At 40.9% G+C, this 17,299-nt stretch overlaps 1 protein-coding gene across 2 annotated transcripts in view; it reads right to left on the bottom strand.

Moving 5' to 3' along the window:
- GK5 (glycerol kinase 5) overlaps positions 1-10,871 on the bottom strand; it is a 79,555-nt gene extending 68,684 nt beyond the window's left edge. Inside the window, exons 1-3 of one of the 2 annotated variants that reach the window (XM_043595234.1) lie at positions 10,578-10,871; positions 3,202-3,295; positions 503-578 (exon numbers count right to left, since the gene is read on the bottom strand). In XM_043595234.1, the coding sequence (XP_043451169.1) occupies positions 503-578; positions 3,202-3,295; positions 10,578-10,739 (332 nt within the window). In that variant the 5' untranslated portion in view covers positions 10,740-10,871. The remainder of the gene's footprint in view (positions 1-502; positions 579-3,201; positions 3,296-10,577) is intronic. The other variant, XM_043595235.1, reaches the window with a different exon arrangement.
- Positions 10,872-17,299: the final 6,428 nt, after the last annotated feature.

Here is a 17,299-nt window from a genome sequence, read left to right as displayed (position 1 = left end):
AATAAGTATGTTTGTTAGGATAATAGAACTTGAAATATCATAGGTATTCACTATATGGTAGCCATTATGATATTATAATTAAGTTTATACATACCTCATATGTTGTAGGTACTTAAATATCAAATTTGGAACAGACTGAAAATATAAACCATAATTATAGAATTGTGTTTATGAAATTTGTTAGAATCTCCTGAATCTTTTTAGATATAAGCTAATTTTTAAGATTTCAATCCATGCTTATTTGAAAAACTAACCTCAAAAGAAAGGAATGGAGAATTGTAATGACAGTAATATTTTTATTGTTATTATTTAATAGAAGTCAAGCCCAAACAACATGCAGGGAGTGTACTTTAAAACGCCAGAAAGCAGGCCCACTTTCATCCCTCTTAACCAAGCAAAACTCTTAATTCATAAATTTAAAACTCCTCAAAAAGGTCTTACAGCAGCACACTCACTATGGTATGAACCCAGCAACAGAATGTTTATCAAACAACGTACTTACTTGTTCCATGTAATAAAAGTTGCTCTCTGTGTTGAAATGCCAAGACCAACAATTTGATTCATCTCTATTCCTGCAGCTAAAAATAAAGATAGGTAAAACACATGGGGGTAAAAGCCAATGAAGTGTTCTTTATAATATTATAGTATGGGAAATAGATCATTCAATATAATCTTTAAGAAAAACATCTGGGTTTAGCATTTAGTAACATAACTGGAGCTAATAAAGAAAGCATTACTAAGATGATTTTGTAGTAATTTTTTACTTAAAGGGAAAAAGGTCATATTTGAATAATAGCAAAATGGGCTTTTGCTTTAAATGTTAGGAAAAAAATAAACAATACTCAAGGTTACTTGGATTGTATTTTCTTCTTGTAATACTAAAAGAATGGATCTTAATTCAAGCAATGATCAACCTATGAAAATTAATACAGGGAAACCTCTCTAAAATGCAGTCACAGCCATACCACTGGGTCAATTACAGGAAGACCTATCAGTTACAGACCCCACGAAAAGAATCCTCAGCAGAAAAGAATTGACAATCACAGGTCCTATAGGAAAAGACGTACACTGCATCTTCCGTAACAAATCTACTACCCAAGCCAATGAGAAACCATCATCACCCTAAACTCTTGCTTGTCTCCCAATGGACCACAGTTCAAAACAAACCTTCCCAACTTCTTTCTCCTTTTTAACAAAATAACATTCCTCTTTTTTGTTTGTTGGACTAGCCTATGGTTTTTGCCATAGCTTGCTTGTCCCAAATTGCAATTCTGCTATTCCTGAATAAACCCCTATTTGCCGGTAAAACAACTTATTTTCAAGATCAACACACCATAATAGAAGCTGGTTGATGACGTAAAGGAAAATCCCCAGGGAAAGTATTACAATTAGTGAAGCTCAGATCTTATTTTCCATACAAACAGATGCTAAATGCAAATAAAACATGGGTTTTTTTGGTTCATATTTCTTAAAATATAGCTACTTGAGTATTTTTCATGATATTGTTTTAAAAGAGCAATTTATGCCACTAGGAAAAATAGGGACAACTTCAATTTGAGTACTGAGGAAGACATATCACCTCACATACAGTACTTCTCTCAAAAATATTTAACCGAAGCTAATCATGAGAAATAAATCAGGACAAGCCATAATGTAGGACTGTCTAATAAACTGGTCTGTACTTTTGAAAATTCTCAGTGTCATAAAGAACACGCTCTAGATGAAAAGAGACTAGATAGACTGACTGCTATGTGCAATGCCTCATCTTTGGCCGGATTCTGGACTGGCAAAAAGCTATTAATGACTGAGATAAGAGAGGACTATTGAAGATGAAGCATTAGAAAATATTACTGTATTAATGTTAAATTTCCTCTAAGATAAGTGCACTGTAGTTATATAAGAGAATTCCCCTTTCTTTTTTAAAAAATATTTTTTAACATTTGTTCATTTTTTGAGAAAGAGAGAGAGAGACAGAACACAAGCAGTGGAGGGGCAGAGAGAGAGGGAGACACAGAATCCAAAGCAGGCTTCAGGCTCTGAGTTGTCTGTACAGAGCCTGACGCGGGGCTGGAACTCATGAGCTATGAGATCATGACCTGAGCTGAAGTCAGACACTCAACCGACTGAGCCACCCAGGCATCCCGAGAATTCCCCTTTCTTTGGAGATAATGTTCAAATATTTAGGGAGAACAGGTTATTATGTCACAGCCAATGTTCAAATGGGTCAAATAAAAGAGTTTGCAAAGGATGGTAAACACTACTAAACATGTTTGATTCTGGGAAAAAGGTATACAGGTATTCCATGTACTACTGGAACTTTTTAAAATAAGTTTGACATATTTCAAACCAAAAAAGGTAAGAAGGAGAAGCAATTCAATCACAAAAGTGAAGTAAGAGATCTTTTGGAATTCACATTTATAAGTCATCTTTTGCCATGTTCTTAAAGAAAGTTGCATTGAAAATGTTCTTAAAGAGCTAAGATTTCAGACTGTGGCTATGGCCAGGACAGCACTTTGCATCAAGAGGCCATACAGAAAAACAAAAACAGGGGCAGCTGGGTGGCTCAGATGGTTAAGTGTCTGACTTCAGCTCAGGTCATGATCGCACAGTTTATGAGTTCAAGCCCAGCATTGGGCTCTGTGCCTGGAGCCTGTGCTCAGAGCTCAGAGCTCTGTGCTCAGAGCCTGGAGCCTGCTTCGGATTCTGTGTCTCCCTTTCTCTCTCTGCCCCTCTCCAGCTCATGCTCTGTCTTTCTCTGTCTCAAAAATAAGTAAACATTTTAAAAAAATTAAAAAACAAAATAAAAAAACTTGTCTAACAATAAAGGTATCTCAAGTATAAATTTCTAACAGCAGGAACTGTGTGTTATAACTTTGTTAATAAATAACCTCTGGTATTTTGTACACAACACGAAATCAAATGAGCACTAACTACAACTAGGAATGAAGAAGGAAGGTGAACCTTTATACTGCAGTTGAAAAAAGATTTAAGCCAGAGGAGAGAGTTGCCATTACCTTTCCTTGACAAAGTGGTTAACGGTAAACCACAAATGTCGGCTGAAAAATACTGGGAAATTGTGACCCCAGTAAAATACTATTTGTATAATTATAGCTTAGGCAACCCACAAAATTCTAAAGACTGAGGAAAACTCTTACTAACACAAATATATTTTATTATTTTTATTTTTCTAAATCTAATTACCTTTAACAGACTCTTTTATTACAGCAAGAAACTGAAGCCAGAGAACATCAGGATCAATTTCAACCCAGCCAGTTTGAGGATAAAGACTTTGTACCTATTTAGAAAAAGGAAATTTAATAAAAACAACATTAGAGCACATCAATAATATCTGGGTCTTAAAATTACTGGTTAAAATGATTAACAACATGATTTTATTATCTAATTCATTTTTATGGTTAAAATGCAAAATAGGAAATAAAAAGTTTTCTTTTGTTCATGACTTATAGAAAATTTTGGTTTTCTTTGTCCTTACTTTCCAAATTTATCTTTATTTTCCAAGTTTTCCAGAATGGAGATGTTCCATTTTTGTAACAAGAGAAATATCTTTTTAAATATAAAAATCAACAAATCAGGTACCAGGTTCTGGTTCAGACTATGATGAAGGAAGCACACTCCATCCCGTCTCTCCCACTGAATGCATGCAGCAGCTATTTGTGGACTCCACAACTGAACTGGTGGTAAGTTTCCCGTTTTATTTCCTGATCTTCCCTGGCCTGGACTCAAGGCAGTCCACAAAACCAGAAGTGAGTACCAGGGCGCAGTGGAAACTCCAAGAGAAGCTCTCATGTTTTGGCTAACAGAGAGAATGGGAGAAGTCCTCTATATTTCTTTTTTCCCCACTTTGCCCACATACTTTTGTACCTAGGCTATCTTGTAGTAGTGGTTGCACCAGTAATCACAAGCACCTAAAATACTGAAGAAGGTAAAACTTCCTCTCCAACCAGAGGAGCTGAGGCCCAAGACCCTCATGGTTTTTTTTCTCTCTCTGTGCTTCCTGATGCGTAGCCCCAGCTGTGGGCATAGGAAGTGCCAGCAGAGTAGGGTAATGAAAGCTCTAGCATTCTGGCAAGAGTAGCCACAAGGGGAGGTTCAGGGAACCAAAAAGTACCAGGAAAATCTCAGAGAGGGAGGGGCTTGGGAAAGCTGCTCCAGAAAGTTGTGAATGAATCCCGAGGCTCACCTCAAAGCTGCACATGTGTGAATGTAATCCTAAACAGCATAGCAAAGATGTTAAGAATAGAACTAAGGGAGAGACCACTACCCAGGTGCCAGACTGACTACTGGGTGGCAAATACACAGGACAGATGCAAATAGTACCACCAAGATTTTGGAAATAACCAACAGTGAAACCAAAGTCCACAGAAGGGTAGCCTGAACCCAACTGCATTCATTGCCTGGTGAAAGAAAAATATCAACATTCATCATAAGATTTACACAAGACCCAGACTCTTATAACACAATATTCAAAATTCCATGATACAAGCTGAAAATTATAAGGTATGTGAAGAACCAGAAAAATCTACCCTCACATGGGAAAAGGTAATAGATACTAACGCCAAGATGACAAATATCAGATCAAGACTTCAAAGCAGCGATTATAAAAATGTTCCAAGAAAGAAGGGCAAATTATTTTGAAACAAATGCCAAGATAAAAAGTCTCAGCCAAGAAATGTTAAGACAAAAAAAATATTAGAACTGAAAAATACAATAATTAGGAGAATAGGGGAAAAGGAAAGATGCTGGTCAAAGGGTACAAACTTTCAGATATAAGATGAATAAGTTCTAGAGCCCTAACATACAGCATGGTAACTATGGTTAATAATAATGTACTGTACACTTGAAATTGCTAAGACAACTGTTGTGAAGTGTTCTCAACATACACACACACATGCACAAATAGTGATTATGTGAGTTATGGGTATGTTAATTAGCTTAATTGTGGTAATCATTTCACAATGTATATGTATACCAAAACATCATGTTGTACACCTTACATATATATACAACTTCTACTTGTCAATCATACCTCAATAAAGCTGGTAAAATCAATTTTAAAAAAGAAAAATATAATAATTAAAATAGGGGCGCCTGGGTGGCTCACTCAGTTGAGCATCCAATTCTTGATTTCAGCTCAGGTCACGATCCCAGGGTCTTGGGATTGAGTACCGCTTTGGGCTCGGCACTGAGCATGAAGCCTGCTTAAGATTCTCTCTCTCTCTGTGTCCCTCTACCCCTCAGCCACTCATGCTCTCTCTAAAAAACAAAAAACAAACAAACAAAAATCCTGGATGGCCTCAATAGTAAAATAGAGATAATAGAAGAATGTCAGTAAACCAAGATAGATCAATAGAAGTTATCTGACATAAATATAAGAAAGGAAAAATATTGGGGAAAAAAATCAAATAAAGCCTCAGGGATCTATGAGACAAGAGCAAAAGGTCTAGTATTTATGTCATCAGACTCCCCAGAGAAGAAAAGAAAGAGTTCAGTGGAAAAAAATATATATATATATTACTCCAGAGAAGTAACAGTGCTAAAAATTTCCTAAGTTCAGTGAAAGATTTAAAATCTATATATTCAAGGAGTGCCTGGGTGGCTCAGTTGGTTGAGCATCCAACTCTTCATTTCGACTCAGGTCATGATCCCTGGGTTGTGGGATCAATCCCTGTGGAATCAGGGTCCGTGCTGAGCATGGAGCCTGCTTAATATTTTGTCTCTTTCTCTCTCTCTCTCACTCTCTTTCTCTCTCTCTCTCTCTCTCTCTCTCTCTCTGTCTCTCTCCCCTGCCTGCATGGCCTCTCTCTCTACAATTAAAAGACAAAAGGTTAATGGAGAAGGACAATGAGAAGAGAGCAAACAGGCTCAGACCTAGGTTTTATCAAATGTTGTTAATGATAACAGTGAGTGTGTGGGTGGCACATGGCTAAAGAGAGCAGAAAGATGATACTTCACTCCCTACTCAGATTGCACCGCATCTTTATTCAGCCCCGGCAGAGATTCCATGGTAAATTAGAGGTACCTCCAAAGGTTGGGATGCCAAATGAGGCTGAACACACAAGATCGGTTCAAAGTCTTTATAAGGATCCCCAATCCCCTCCTCCAAGCAGATGGTAAAAGGTTTACTCTCCAGAGGGACTGATCCAGAAGAGTTCTTTCCCTGCAAATACCAGATATAGCTGAGTGGGGTAAGACTACTGAGTGGTACTGAAAATATGAACAAATAACCAACCAAGATGGAACATGTTAGAAAAGGCCAAAATAAAGGAAAAAAAAAGGAATGCTGAGGAGACAGTGACTATGTGGGGAGCATGAGGGTGACAAGGTCTGATATGAAAAAAGAATCCACTGAGTTCTGAGACATATTTAACAAAATCTACTCCCTTTCTATCTAATATTTGCTTTTTTCTAGGCAAGGCTTTCATGACCATAGACAAATGGCTCAGCTGCAACAAACACTTCCTCATCCAAAAAAACTCAAAGTGGACATCACTGCCTCAAGTCTACAAACCTTCAGACTTGATGGTGGCACTCCACAGTCACTCCCCCCACTCCACCAGCCCAGACAGCTCACTATCCCCAAACATGTCACAACAGAGAAATCTCTTGTACTGAAGGAAGACCACACCGATTAGACAAAAGTATAACCAAAGCTAACAAGATCTGTTTTGTGGATTACACACAAAACAAAAAGACAGCAACCAGAAGTTTTCAAGACAGAAGGGTACACAGTAGTAGAGGCCATACTGTTTTCTTTGAAGTGGCCTTTCTATCCTGTTCTTCCCACCAAGATGTTATTGTTTTCCATGGTTTCTCACAATAGCATGATGTTCCAATGGGGAACATGATAAACTTTCTCCATTTTTAAAATTAGAAACATCAAATATTGACATGTGGATTTAGTTTGTAACACCAATATTCAAGAATCTATAGAAAGATTTGCTTTTAAAATACAAATTAGGGGCACTTGGGTGGCTCAGTCAGTTGAGTGTCCAACTCTTGATTTCAGCTCAGGTCATGATCCCAGGGTCGTGAGATAGAGCGCTGAATCAGGCTCTGTGCTCAGTGGGGAGCCTGCTTAAGATTCTCTCTTTCTCTCTCCCCACTGCTTCCCCCTATGCCTGCCTCTCACCAGCTTGTACTTTCTCTCTAAAATAAATAAATACATAAATAAAGATAAATAAAAAGTACAAATTATTTTAAAAGCCTAAAAACGTATCTCTGCTGCTAAAAAATGAATGCCACAAGAAATAAAACTGGTCTTCTGAGAGGCCTGGTATTAGCCTCCTAACATAAGGGTTCATGTTTGGGATTTCAATTTTATGTAAAAAACTAACACAGCCTATTTTGTTCTTGTCTCTAAAGGGTGATCTCTTCACTTTTTCTTTCTCTCTTTCTCTTTGAAGCTATTTATGCAGCAGCATCAATCGAATCCTATACTAAGAGGTTTTGGGTTTCTACTATGCAGTCTTACCATCATATTAGCAGAGGTGATTTTCATCTGAGAAAATCTTTTGGACACAAAAGTTCCGTGTCCAAACCAAAGTTTCATGAAGCAAACTGAATTCTTAATACTTTAATTAAATGCAATACAGTGATTTATTCTGTACCCATGAGGTAATAAACCAGGTGCTAAGTAGCAATGTAGGCCAATTCTCAAAGAACTCCAGCTATCTGAAGTAAGTGACCGACCAATTGCTGATTGTTCCTTTCTAATTTGTTATGGACCAACAATTTTTTTAATGTTTACTATTTATTTTGAGAGAGAGAGAGGGAGAGCAGGCATGGGGGAGGGACAGAGAGAGAGGGAAAGGGAGAATCCCAAGTTGACAGCCTGGAGCCTGACCCTGGCCAATCCCATAAACTGCAAGATCATGACCTGACCCAAAATCAAGAGTCTGACACTCAAGTGACTGAGCCATCCAGGTGACCCATGGACCAACAATTTTTTTTTATTTTTTTTTATTGCTGAGAGACAGAGCACGAGAGGGGGAGGGGCAAAGAGAGAGGGAGACACACAATCCCAATCAGGCTCTAGGCTCATCGCCGTAAGCACAGAGTGTGAGATGGGGCTTGAACGCACGAAGGTTAAGATCATGACCTGAGCCAAAGTGGGATGCCTAACCGACTGAGCCACCAGGTGCCCCTGGACCAACAATAAGACACAATTAAAAAATTTTCTAGGGGCACCTGCGTGGCTCAGTCAGCTGAGCCTCCAACTTCACCTCAAGTCATGAACTCACAGTCTGTGAGTTCGAGCCCCGCATCGGACTCTGTGCTGGCAGCTCAGAGCCTGGAGCCTGCTTCAGATTCTGTGTCTCCCTCTCTCTCTGCCCCTCCCCTGCTTGCAACGTCTCTCTCAAAAATAAATAAACATTAAAAAAAAAACCAAAAAGACGCAATTAAAACAATTTTCTAGGGGCTCCTGGGTGGCTCAATCGGTTAAGCGTCTGACTTCAGCTCAGGTCATGATCTCACGGTTTGTGAGTTTGAGCCTGGCATTGGGCTCTGCTGTCAGCGCAGAGCCCGCTTTGGATCCTCCATCCCCCTTTCTCTTTGTGCCCCCCCCCCCCCCCGCTTGCATTCTTTCTCTTAAAAATAAATAAAAAAATTAAAATAAAACAATTTTCTCGGAAAAAATTACATACAAAATAAAATCCCAAGTGTTTCAGTATTAAGGTGAACAGACATAAAATTACTCTACCAAACTGCTACACAAGTTTCTAAATCTTAATCTCTACCCCAGATGCCCAGGAACTACACTTTGAGAAGCAGTGCTATAAACTCCTACTACAGTTGGAGAGGCATTGCTAAAAACTCCTCAATCTAAGTGCTTCATCCGTTAGGGCAAGGACTTTTTGTATGTTCATTAATTCACATGTCTTTCCAGATACATCACAGTAGAGAGTGTGAGCAAAAACATTCTTTGCTCCTGCTATTCAGAGCAATCTTGATTCAACTTTGAGATTCCTACCTCATTTCTCAAAAGTTAATCATTTGCCCCTAATAAAATGGCAACCAAAACGTTGTATTTTCTGACAATCTGTGTCTCCCTTTGGTTCCAAATATTCAATTCCTTAAACAAACACACACATAAACAACAACAAACAACAACAAAAACCCCACGACTGCCTAAAACAAAAGTACTGTGTGTCTAGAATTATGAGGGAGACTGTGTGAAAAGTATCATTGTGTTGTGATAAAGACTCATAAAAAGATAAGAAGCATGCAGTCACTGAAGGACAGTGTTCTTTCAGGTTGGAGGAGGGTTGGTGTGTGTAGGTTTCTGCACAGGTAGCCAGAGAAGGGCCCAGCAAGTGGCTGGGCTCCCAGCTCTCTGTCCTGGTCCTGAAACCAGAATGAAATTCCCCCGTTTTCTCAAAGCAGTAACTTGGCTAGACCTACTCCTGGCAACTGCTATGGTTGAAAAACACTGCTAAGGGGTTGGGAAGAAGAGAGGGAACTGAGCAAAAACAAGAGTCCAAGGGCTGATGGGAATGGTTTAGGTAACTAATGGCTCCTAACGCGGCAATCAAAAAAGATGTTGATATTGGAAAGAAGGGTAAAAACACCATATCCAATCAACATTATTTTTGGTGCACTTGTAGAAATTAACACTTCATTGAAATAAGAACAGAAGAACACCAATCTGTTGGTCGCTTTACTAATAACAACAAGGAGTTGGGAGGTTTCTCAAATCAGAAAAAGCTATTTTTATCAATGTTCAAAGATGGAAAAGATAGGGCCCCTGGGTGGCTCAGTTGGTTAAGCGACCACTTCGGCTCAGGTCATGATCTCACTGCTCCTGAGTTCGAGCCCCGCGTGGGTCTCGGTGCCCACGGCTCAGAGCCTGGCGCCTGCTCTGGATTCTGTGTCTTCCTCTCTCTCTGTCCCTCCCTAGTGTGTGCCATCTCTCTCTCAAATATTAAAACAAAAAAAAAAAAAACAAAAAAAAATTCCAAAGATGGAAAAGATAAAAGTAATGACAGCAGCCTTCAAAACTTATCCAATACCTCCCATATCCATGAAAATCAGTCCCTCAGGTGAGCAACCAGCACTCTGACAGCGGTTAATGAAGACAAATGAAGAATGGACAATAAATTCTGTTAAGATCTGAAAAATGTAAATGTAAATAAAGACGGGACTGGAGGTCTCCTAAGGAACTGGGAAAAACCTAGCAAGTCACAAAGCACCTTTTGGTTGGATACGCGCGCAGTGCCCTGCCCGGCCCTGCCCTACGAGTCTCCGCAGTCCCACGCAGGAAAGGCTGGAAAGGCGAATCCGCAGGTGATAGAAGCAAGCGAACGACCTGGTCACAAACCCGGCCCCTCCAGCCCTCAGCCAGAACAGGAAGGGCGCACAAGTGTTAGCCCTGTCCGGGGAGGAAATTCGGGTATCTGCCCGCTCCCGGTCCGCGGCTCAGGGCCAAGGGCCCGCCGGTGCTGCAGGTGGCTGCATGCAGCTTGATGAGGCGGCCCCACCCGCTCGCCTCCCGCTACTCGATCCCGCATGCTCTGCGCGACCGTGACCCGTGGCCCCGACGCCCGCTCCCCCGTCACCTTCTGTGCGCTGGAGCCGCGGATTAGCGCCGCGTGGTCATAGACGTGGCAGCGGATCACCGAGCTGCCCACGTCCAGCCCCAGCACGAAGCCTGCGCGAGGCAGGCCTGGCGCGCTCTGCTCGGGGCGCCTCTGCTCTGAAACCGCACGCACCCCGACCATCCCGACCCCGCAAACCTCTCCGCAACAACCGCCTACCGAGCGGGCGCGTTTATAAAGGCCCGCACCTCAGGGGCCGAGCGCGCCCAGCCGGGCCACCGCCCCCGGCCCGCCCCTCCGCGAGATCCGGGAAGCGGCCCGCCCCTGCCGCGGCCCCGCCCCGACGCCGTGACATCACTGCTGCGCAGAGATCCTTTCGGCGCGGGTGCTGGGCGCCGGAGGCCCTGAGGGTTGCGCGGAGGTGAGCGAGTCTTGGGAGGTGGTCGTCGCGTTTCTTTTCACCAAAGTTACAATTTATGACAGTTTCAAAAAATAAAGTGACCTGAAAAGAAGTTAAAAATTCATTCTGAAGTATATATTGATAAGCAGAGCCTAGCTCCTCCCGCAGACCACTCCCAAGAAAACCTGGTAAAATTTGTGCATGTAATACACATCGATAAATACTTGTAAATGAAATAACACACGAGGAGTAAGACCTTCTCCAGCCCTCTGGTAAGGAAGAAGGAACAAAGCGTAGGGTGGCCACTTTTACCCTCCGCTCCCCCCCAGCAGTCTTTCAGACAGGACAGAAAGTCGCAGAAAGGCCTAGGGAAATTTTGAGATTCCTGTAGCTTCGTTTCACCACCCTTCGCAGAAGGTGGTCCAGCTCCAAAGGTGCAGTCCTGATCTGTAGGGAGCAGGAAGGTGTTAATGCCTGCTTCAGCAGCCTCTCCACTACCACCAGCACTCCAAAAAACCAGTGCCTGAAAATATTCATTATTTTCTTTTTGTAAAATTATGAAAGTAATATGGATACATGCTTTTTTGAAAATGTTTAACGGTACAATTAAAAAGTAAAGGATCTTCATTTTGAACCAAATTGTCCTTTTGACCAAACTGTCACATTAACCAACTTGCTTTCAGCCAATTTTACCAAACTGGGCTCTTTGGCCGTATTACTTGAAGCTTACAACATACACCTATGAGAGTATATTCTTTTGTCTCTGTACCTTGTTTCTTTCCAGTAGTACTCATTTATTCCAAATGGCCTCAGGATTACTTTAACCAGTGATGAAATTAAGAATTTTGACGAGTCATGTATGTGTTAATCCTTAGCATTGTAACTTGAAATGAATGACTAATGGGTTGTGTACTGATCAGAGTTTCCCAGAGAAACAGACCCAGTAGATTAGAGAGGAAGAGAAGGAGATTGAGATTTTAAGAAATTGCCTCACATATTTTTATGGGTGCAAAGTTCCAGAAATCTGTAGGGCAGGCTGAAAGGCTAGAAATTTAGGTAAGAGTTGATGTTACAATCTTGAGTCCGAATTCTACAGACTACAGAATCATATATTCTGGTTCCTCTTCAGATTGCATAAATCTTTTGCCTTTCATAAATTCAAATCAGTTACCCTGTTATCAAAGGATCAGAGAATGTGAAAACGAGGATTTCAGCAACCACTTAGTCTAGTGTTTCTTAATCTGTTTCCACTCTTCAACAACTTTGAGACCCTGATGGATGCTATCTTCTGAGAATATGCTTATATACACAAAATTTGGCATGTAATTTCAGGTGTTGCGTATGGGATAAACTAAACATGAAGTTCTCAGGTTAAAAATCCAGAGCTGATTTCCCTAACCTGGACAGACAATTGCCTAGGAGAGGGCTGAGTAGCAGAGGGACACTGTGTTTCTTCCATGTTCATTGTTCTCTGCTGGCATCTCTTACCCTGCTCTGCTCTCAGGGCAAGGAGCCTGTGGGCCCTAGGGCACAAGGTTCACAAACTCTGAAGGTCCCTTTGATAGTGGGCCAGTCCACTGTTCTTGAATCAGAGGCCACTGCTACTCTGAGCTCCACCACCTGGTGGCCCTGGTCTTTATCTGGCTCCTCACATTCTGGGCTTGGCATCAGAAGTGGCCCTGCTCTCCCTGGCTCTTTCCCACCACTGTCACTCCTCACACTTTCTCCTCTTACACCAGAGACCAGGATTACCACTCATTGTATCGTCTCGTACACTCCCAAGAACTTGGATTCACTTCCTCAAGACTAGATCAGAAAGTACACAAGGACCACCACACCCTAAAGGGAAATGAATGGTGCTTCAAGGCTGAACCCAGAAACCTCAATGCCTTCCTGCCTCCAAGGAAACTAGTCACAGTCACCTGCTAGGCTGACCAACTGTCCCAGTGTACCCTGGACTGGGGAACTTCTTAAAACATAGGATTTGAAATGCTAAAACCGGGACAGTCCTCCTCACTACTCAGAGGCTCTTGGGGTCCACTGGTGATTTTCTTTGGGACACTGGCTACCTCATGTGTAGATGTCAGCCACTGCTTTCTAGACATCTTGAGGACAGAGATGGGGGCTTAGTCTTCTTTTTTCCTCCAAGACACACAAAGTAACTGTTCGATGACTGAATGAATAAACAAATAAATTAGTATGTTCAAGTCCCTGTCCGACTCATCCGTGTGACAAGACAGAGAAGTGAGCCCTTCATAGCCCTGCATGAATCTGGGCATGTTATCATATGGCCGCCAATGCAGACTTTCTAATGTGTAAGGAAGGTGTGGAGTTGTGTCGGCTGCCCTAAGTCCTGTATTTGGAACTGAGCCCTGGATACCCACATAAATATCAAGTCAGCTCCTTTTTCTTAACCTTTATTTTATGCACCCAGTCTGATTTGGATTGGACTCCTGCATCAGTTTCCCGATCTGTATTCACTCCTGTGTCTGGAGTCCTAGCCTGAACACCACTACGAGACAGAGGTAAATGTACCATGAAGTGCATGAAGCTGACGCTTCATGCCCCCTACTTGAAGGGGCCCCTGCCAAGGTCCTGAGAAGAAACCTAGCCAACTTTTCAGAGTTCCATGCTGTATTTAGCATTTGCAAAAGTGAATTATTTTGGTATTTTTTTCTCTTCAAGCAGGCCCCCAAATTTTACAAGCTTCAGATCCCACAAAACCATAATCTTCCAACGCTTGTGAGTCCTCAGAAATTCCCTGTTTCTCAGTGTCTGCACTCACTCTTCCGGACCCCAGGTGGTGGTGCAGAATACTGCCACGCACCTACTCCGACTCACTGTTCTGAACTCCTTGCATACTGACAGCGGAGATCGAGTCTGTCCTCTGTACACAAATCTGAGACATCATGGTGGTAAGCACTGGCTTCCCTTCTTGGGGCCAAATTAATCCACCCCTGCCCACACCTCACCAGTGTTCCGCCAAGGTGCTTGCCTGCTTTGCTGTTGAGCCCACTCACACCCTGAAGCAGTCAAACTGGAAGGAATGAGAACCAAGAACTTCAAATTCTCAGGCCTGATGCCCATCAGGATCTGAAAATAAAAGAGGACTTTGGGCCCCACCAAAATCAAGGGGAGAAGTGGAAATTGAAAGGAAGAATAACTATACTAAAACAAAACAAAACAAAACAAAAAAACAACCTGGACTAGAGGAAGTTACTTCAGAACCCAAATAAATAAACAAAAGTCCATAGTCACATGCATCCTAGCAAACAAAGCATAAAGGAAAATGTGAATTTTATATCTGTCAGAGAAGTCACATGAGTAACTGCTGTGCCGATTACTGCACTTATACATGTGTGTTCAGTCCTGTGTGTTATCTCACTTAATTCTCTCCAGAACCCAGTAAGGGTCAGTGTGAACTTGCATGGTTAGTCCATGATGAACCCAGGATTCTCCCCCTGTACTGTGATTCTTCAGTGCACCTGAAACATCAACTGTTCCAGAGGTCAGCAATGAGAACTACTCCTCCACCTGATAGGTATGTCTGTACAAACCCCACAGCATCATTGCCACGATGTGTGGAAGCCTTCTTCCAGCCTTCAGAGAGGGAAGTGAATAGGTCCATTTTCTGTCCAAACCTTGAGGGGACCCTGCAGAAATAGTGGCCTCTTTTTACGGCTGAGCTGCTGACAGTTTCAGAAAGGGTTACCATCTAATCTAAAGGAAACCATAGTCACACCTGCCATACCTGCCCAGGTATCTGCCCATCTCCACACTCTTAAGAGGCATCCTGTGTCAGAAACATGAGAAGGCTCATTCCTCCTTCTCTTAAATTCTCCCCACCTGAAGTGTATTAAGTGACAAAATCTTTTCATTCACTCACTTATCTGTGTATGTTGTGGGAAGGGAAAGAGCTTTATAATGCATAGGTTTGGGAACATGCCTTTTATGTTTATGATCATCCAGTGTCTGGAAAGTTCTAAAGAGAGGGCATTGCTTAAGAGGAGTATTCTACCTCCCCTTCTGATTTCAATCATCCTGTTTCACTCATGGTCAGAAGCCTTTTATTCAACTATGGACATTATCAAATCTCCAATGAATGAGTTCTGTGAGTTAAGATAAAAACCATATTAGAAAATGGCTAAAAACTTTTTGTTTAATTCATAGATACAAATAAAACTTTGTTTTTTGAGGAAAAATTTAGAAGTTCTGTATAAGGCAATTAAAAATCCAAAGTAAAGAGTGGTCCTGCATAAGAAAATGTGGGAAATTACTGCTAAGCTTTCAATAATGAAGATTTCTATCTCTGCTTTTTGGCTAAGAAGCCAAAATTAAAAAAGGAAATTTCTTTTCACATATTGCTCAGCTACTGTTGTCACTATTTTCTTCCCTAACACCATAAGATTCTCATTTTTTAAAGCCAGGTTTATTGAGATATACAGTTCCATGAATTTTGATGTATACATCTGTGTAACCACCACCACCACTGAGATAGAAAATATTTCCATCACCTGTGAAAACTCCCTTTGCACACAGCACTCTGAATCATTTACCATGAGCATAAGGTGATATATCATCTGCAAACATAGCTCAGAATTCTTGAATTTAGCAGATTGATCTCAGTCATTTTAGATTCAGCCCATTACAAGGAGTTACAGTTTCCAGACTGACTTTAAATGAGCCCATCCTATGACGCATGGGCAAGATGTGTTGACCTAGGGGTTTTCACCAAATGACGTACTTGTGTAAAGCTAAGCATAGTAAGTTACAATTCTGGGTTCATTTGTATGACTTGAGTAAATCCAAACTATTTGATATGATTGTTAGCAATGAGGACAATTTAGTAGGCATGTTTACATTTTATGTTGTCAAAGAAGGAAAAACCCTGCTTTGCAATGTAGTTACTACAACCTAGGCTAAGTGAGATAAATCAGACAGAGAAAGACAAATACCATATGATTTCACTTTTATGTGGAATCTAAGTAACAAAACAAATAAGCAAACAAAAAACGGAATCATACCTATAACTACAGAGAACACACTGGTGTTTGCCTGAGGGGAGGCAATTGCGGTGGAGGGAGCAAAATGGTGAAGAGAAATGGGAGATACAGGCTTCCAGTGTATGGAATGAATAAGTCATGGGAATAAAAGGTACAACATAATGAATATAGTCCTTGATATTGTAATAGCGTTGTATGACGACAGATGGTATTTATACTTGTGGTGAGCTTAGAGTAACATATGGAGTTGCTGATTCATTAAACTGTACACCTGAAACTAGTGTAATATGTATCAGTCATACTCAAAGAAACAAAGAAACGAAGAAAGAAGGAAGGAAGGAAGGGAGGGAGGAATTGGAAGTATATCATGCTTTAGTATTGTAAAACAGATGAAACTTAGAATAAAATCTAATTCGGAACACGCTGGAAAGAAATAAGGAACCAATAATAATAAACTAGACTTTAACTGAAAAAAAGTACAGTCAAGTCTCATTATTTACAGCAGTTATGTTCTGTAAAGACATCACCAAAACTGAGTTAGCCAACACTGAACTATTTCTCCTGGAGGCAATACAGGATGGGCACCTCCATCAATGACTCAATACATAACCTTGTTTTATGTGTGTTTCTTTTTAAAGATATTTATTTATTATATATTGTTGATTTATTAACATTGAACTCACAACCAAAGTACTATAATTTATGCCTGAATGAAGCTTATCTAACACATGTATTCTCTCTGTAGGGCACATCACAACCTTCTTATGCTTAGGGACACTACGCAGCATTTCACTACACACTTAGGAGCCCTTCTAACCGCAAAATCACCAATAAAAAGCACAGATGTGAAAAGAATGGCACTAAATATTACAGAGAATGTCTGTTTACAGTATAAGAGCTGAAACAAGAAAGCAGAATGTTGCTTTGATGAGTGTGCACATCTGTCTCTGTCCCTGTCTCTCTGTCTTTTAAATCTGTTGTATATAGATTTAACAATGTGCTTATCGGTCTATTTGCTCAGCATTGCTTTTCATACCTCATTCAATTTCCATCTTTCTAGGTCGATTTCTTTTTCTTAGATTATATTTGAAGAAGTAGTTCTTTCAGTGAGGATCTTTGAGTAGTAAACTTCCTTTATTTCTGAATATCTGAAAATAGTATTTCCTTACTTGCAAAAGACAGTTCACCTTGGTAAAGAATTCTAGTTAGTTGGACAGTTATTCTCTTTTTTAAAAAATTTTAAATATCTTTTAAGTTTACTTATTTATTTTTGAGAGAGAGAGAGAGAGAGAGAGAGAGAGCAGGGGAGGAGCAGAGAGAGAGGGAGAGAGAGAATCCCA

The sequence above is a fragment of the Prionailurus bengalensis genome, chromosome C2 (genome assembly GCF_016509475.1).
Source record: "Prionailurus bengalensis isolate Pbe53 chromosome C2, Fcat_Pben_1.1_paternal_pri, whole genome shotgun sequence".
In the NCBI taxonomy this organism is placed as follows: domain Eukaryota; kingdom Metazoa; phylum Chordata; class Mammalia; order Carnivora; family Felidae; genus Prionailurus; species Prionailurus bengalensis.
This window is presented reverse-complemented; position numbering and strand designations above follow the sequence as displayed.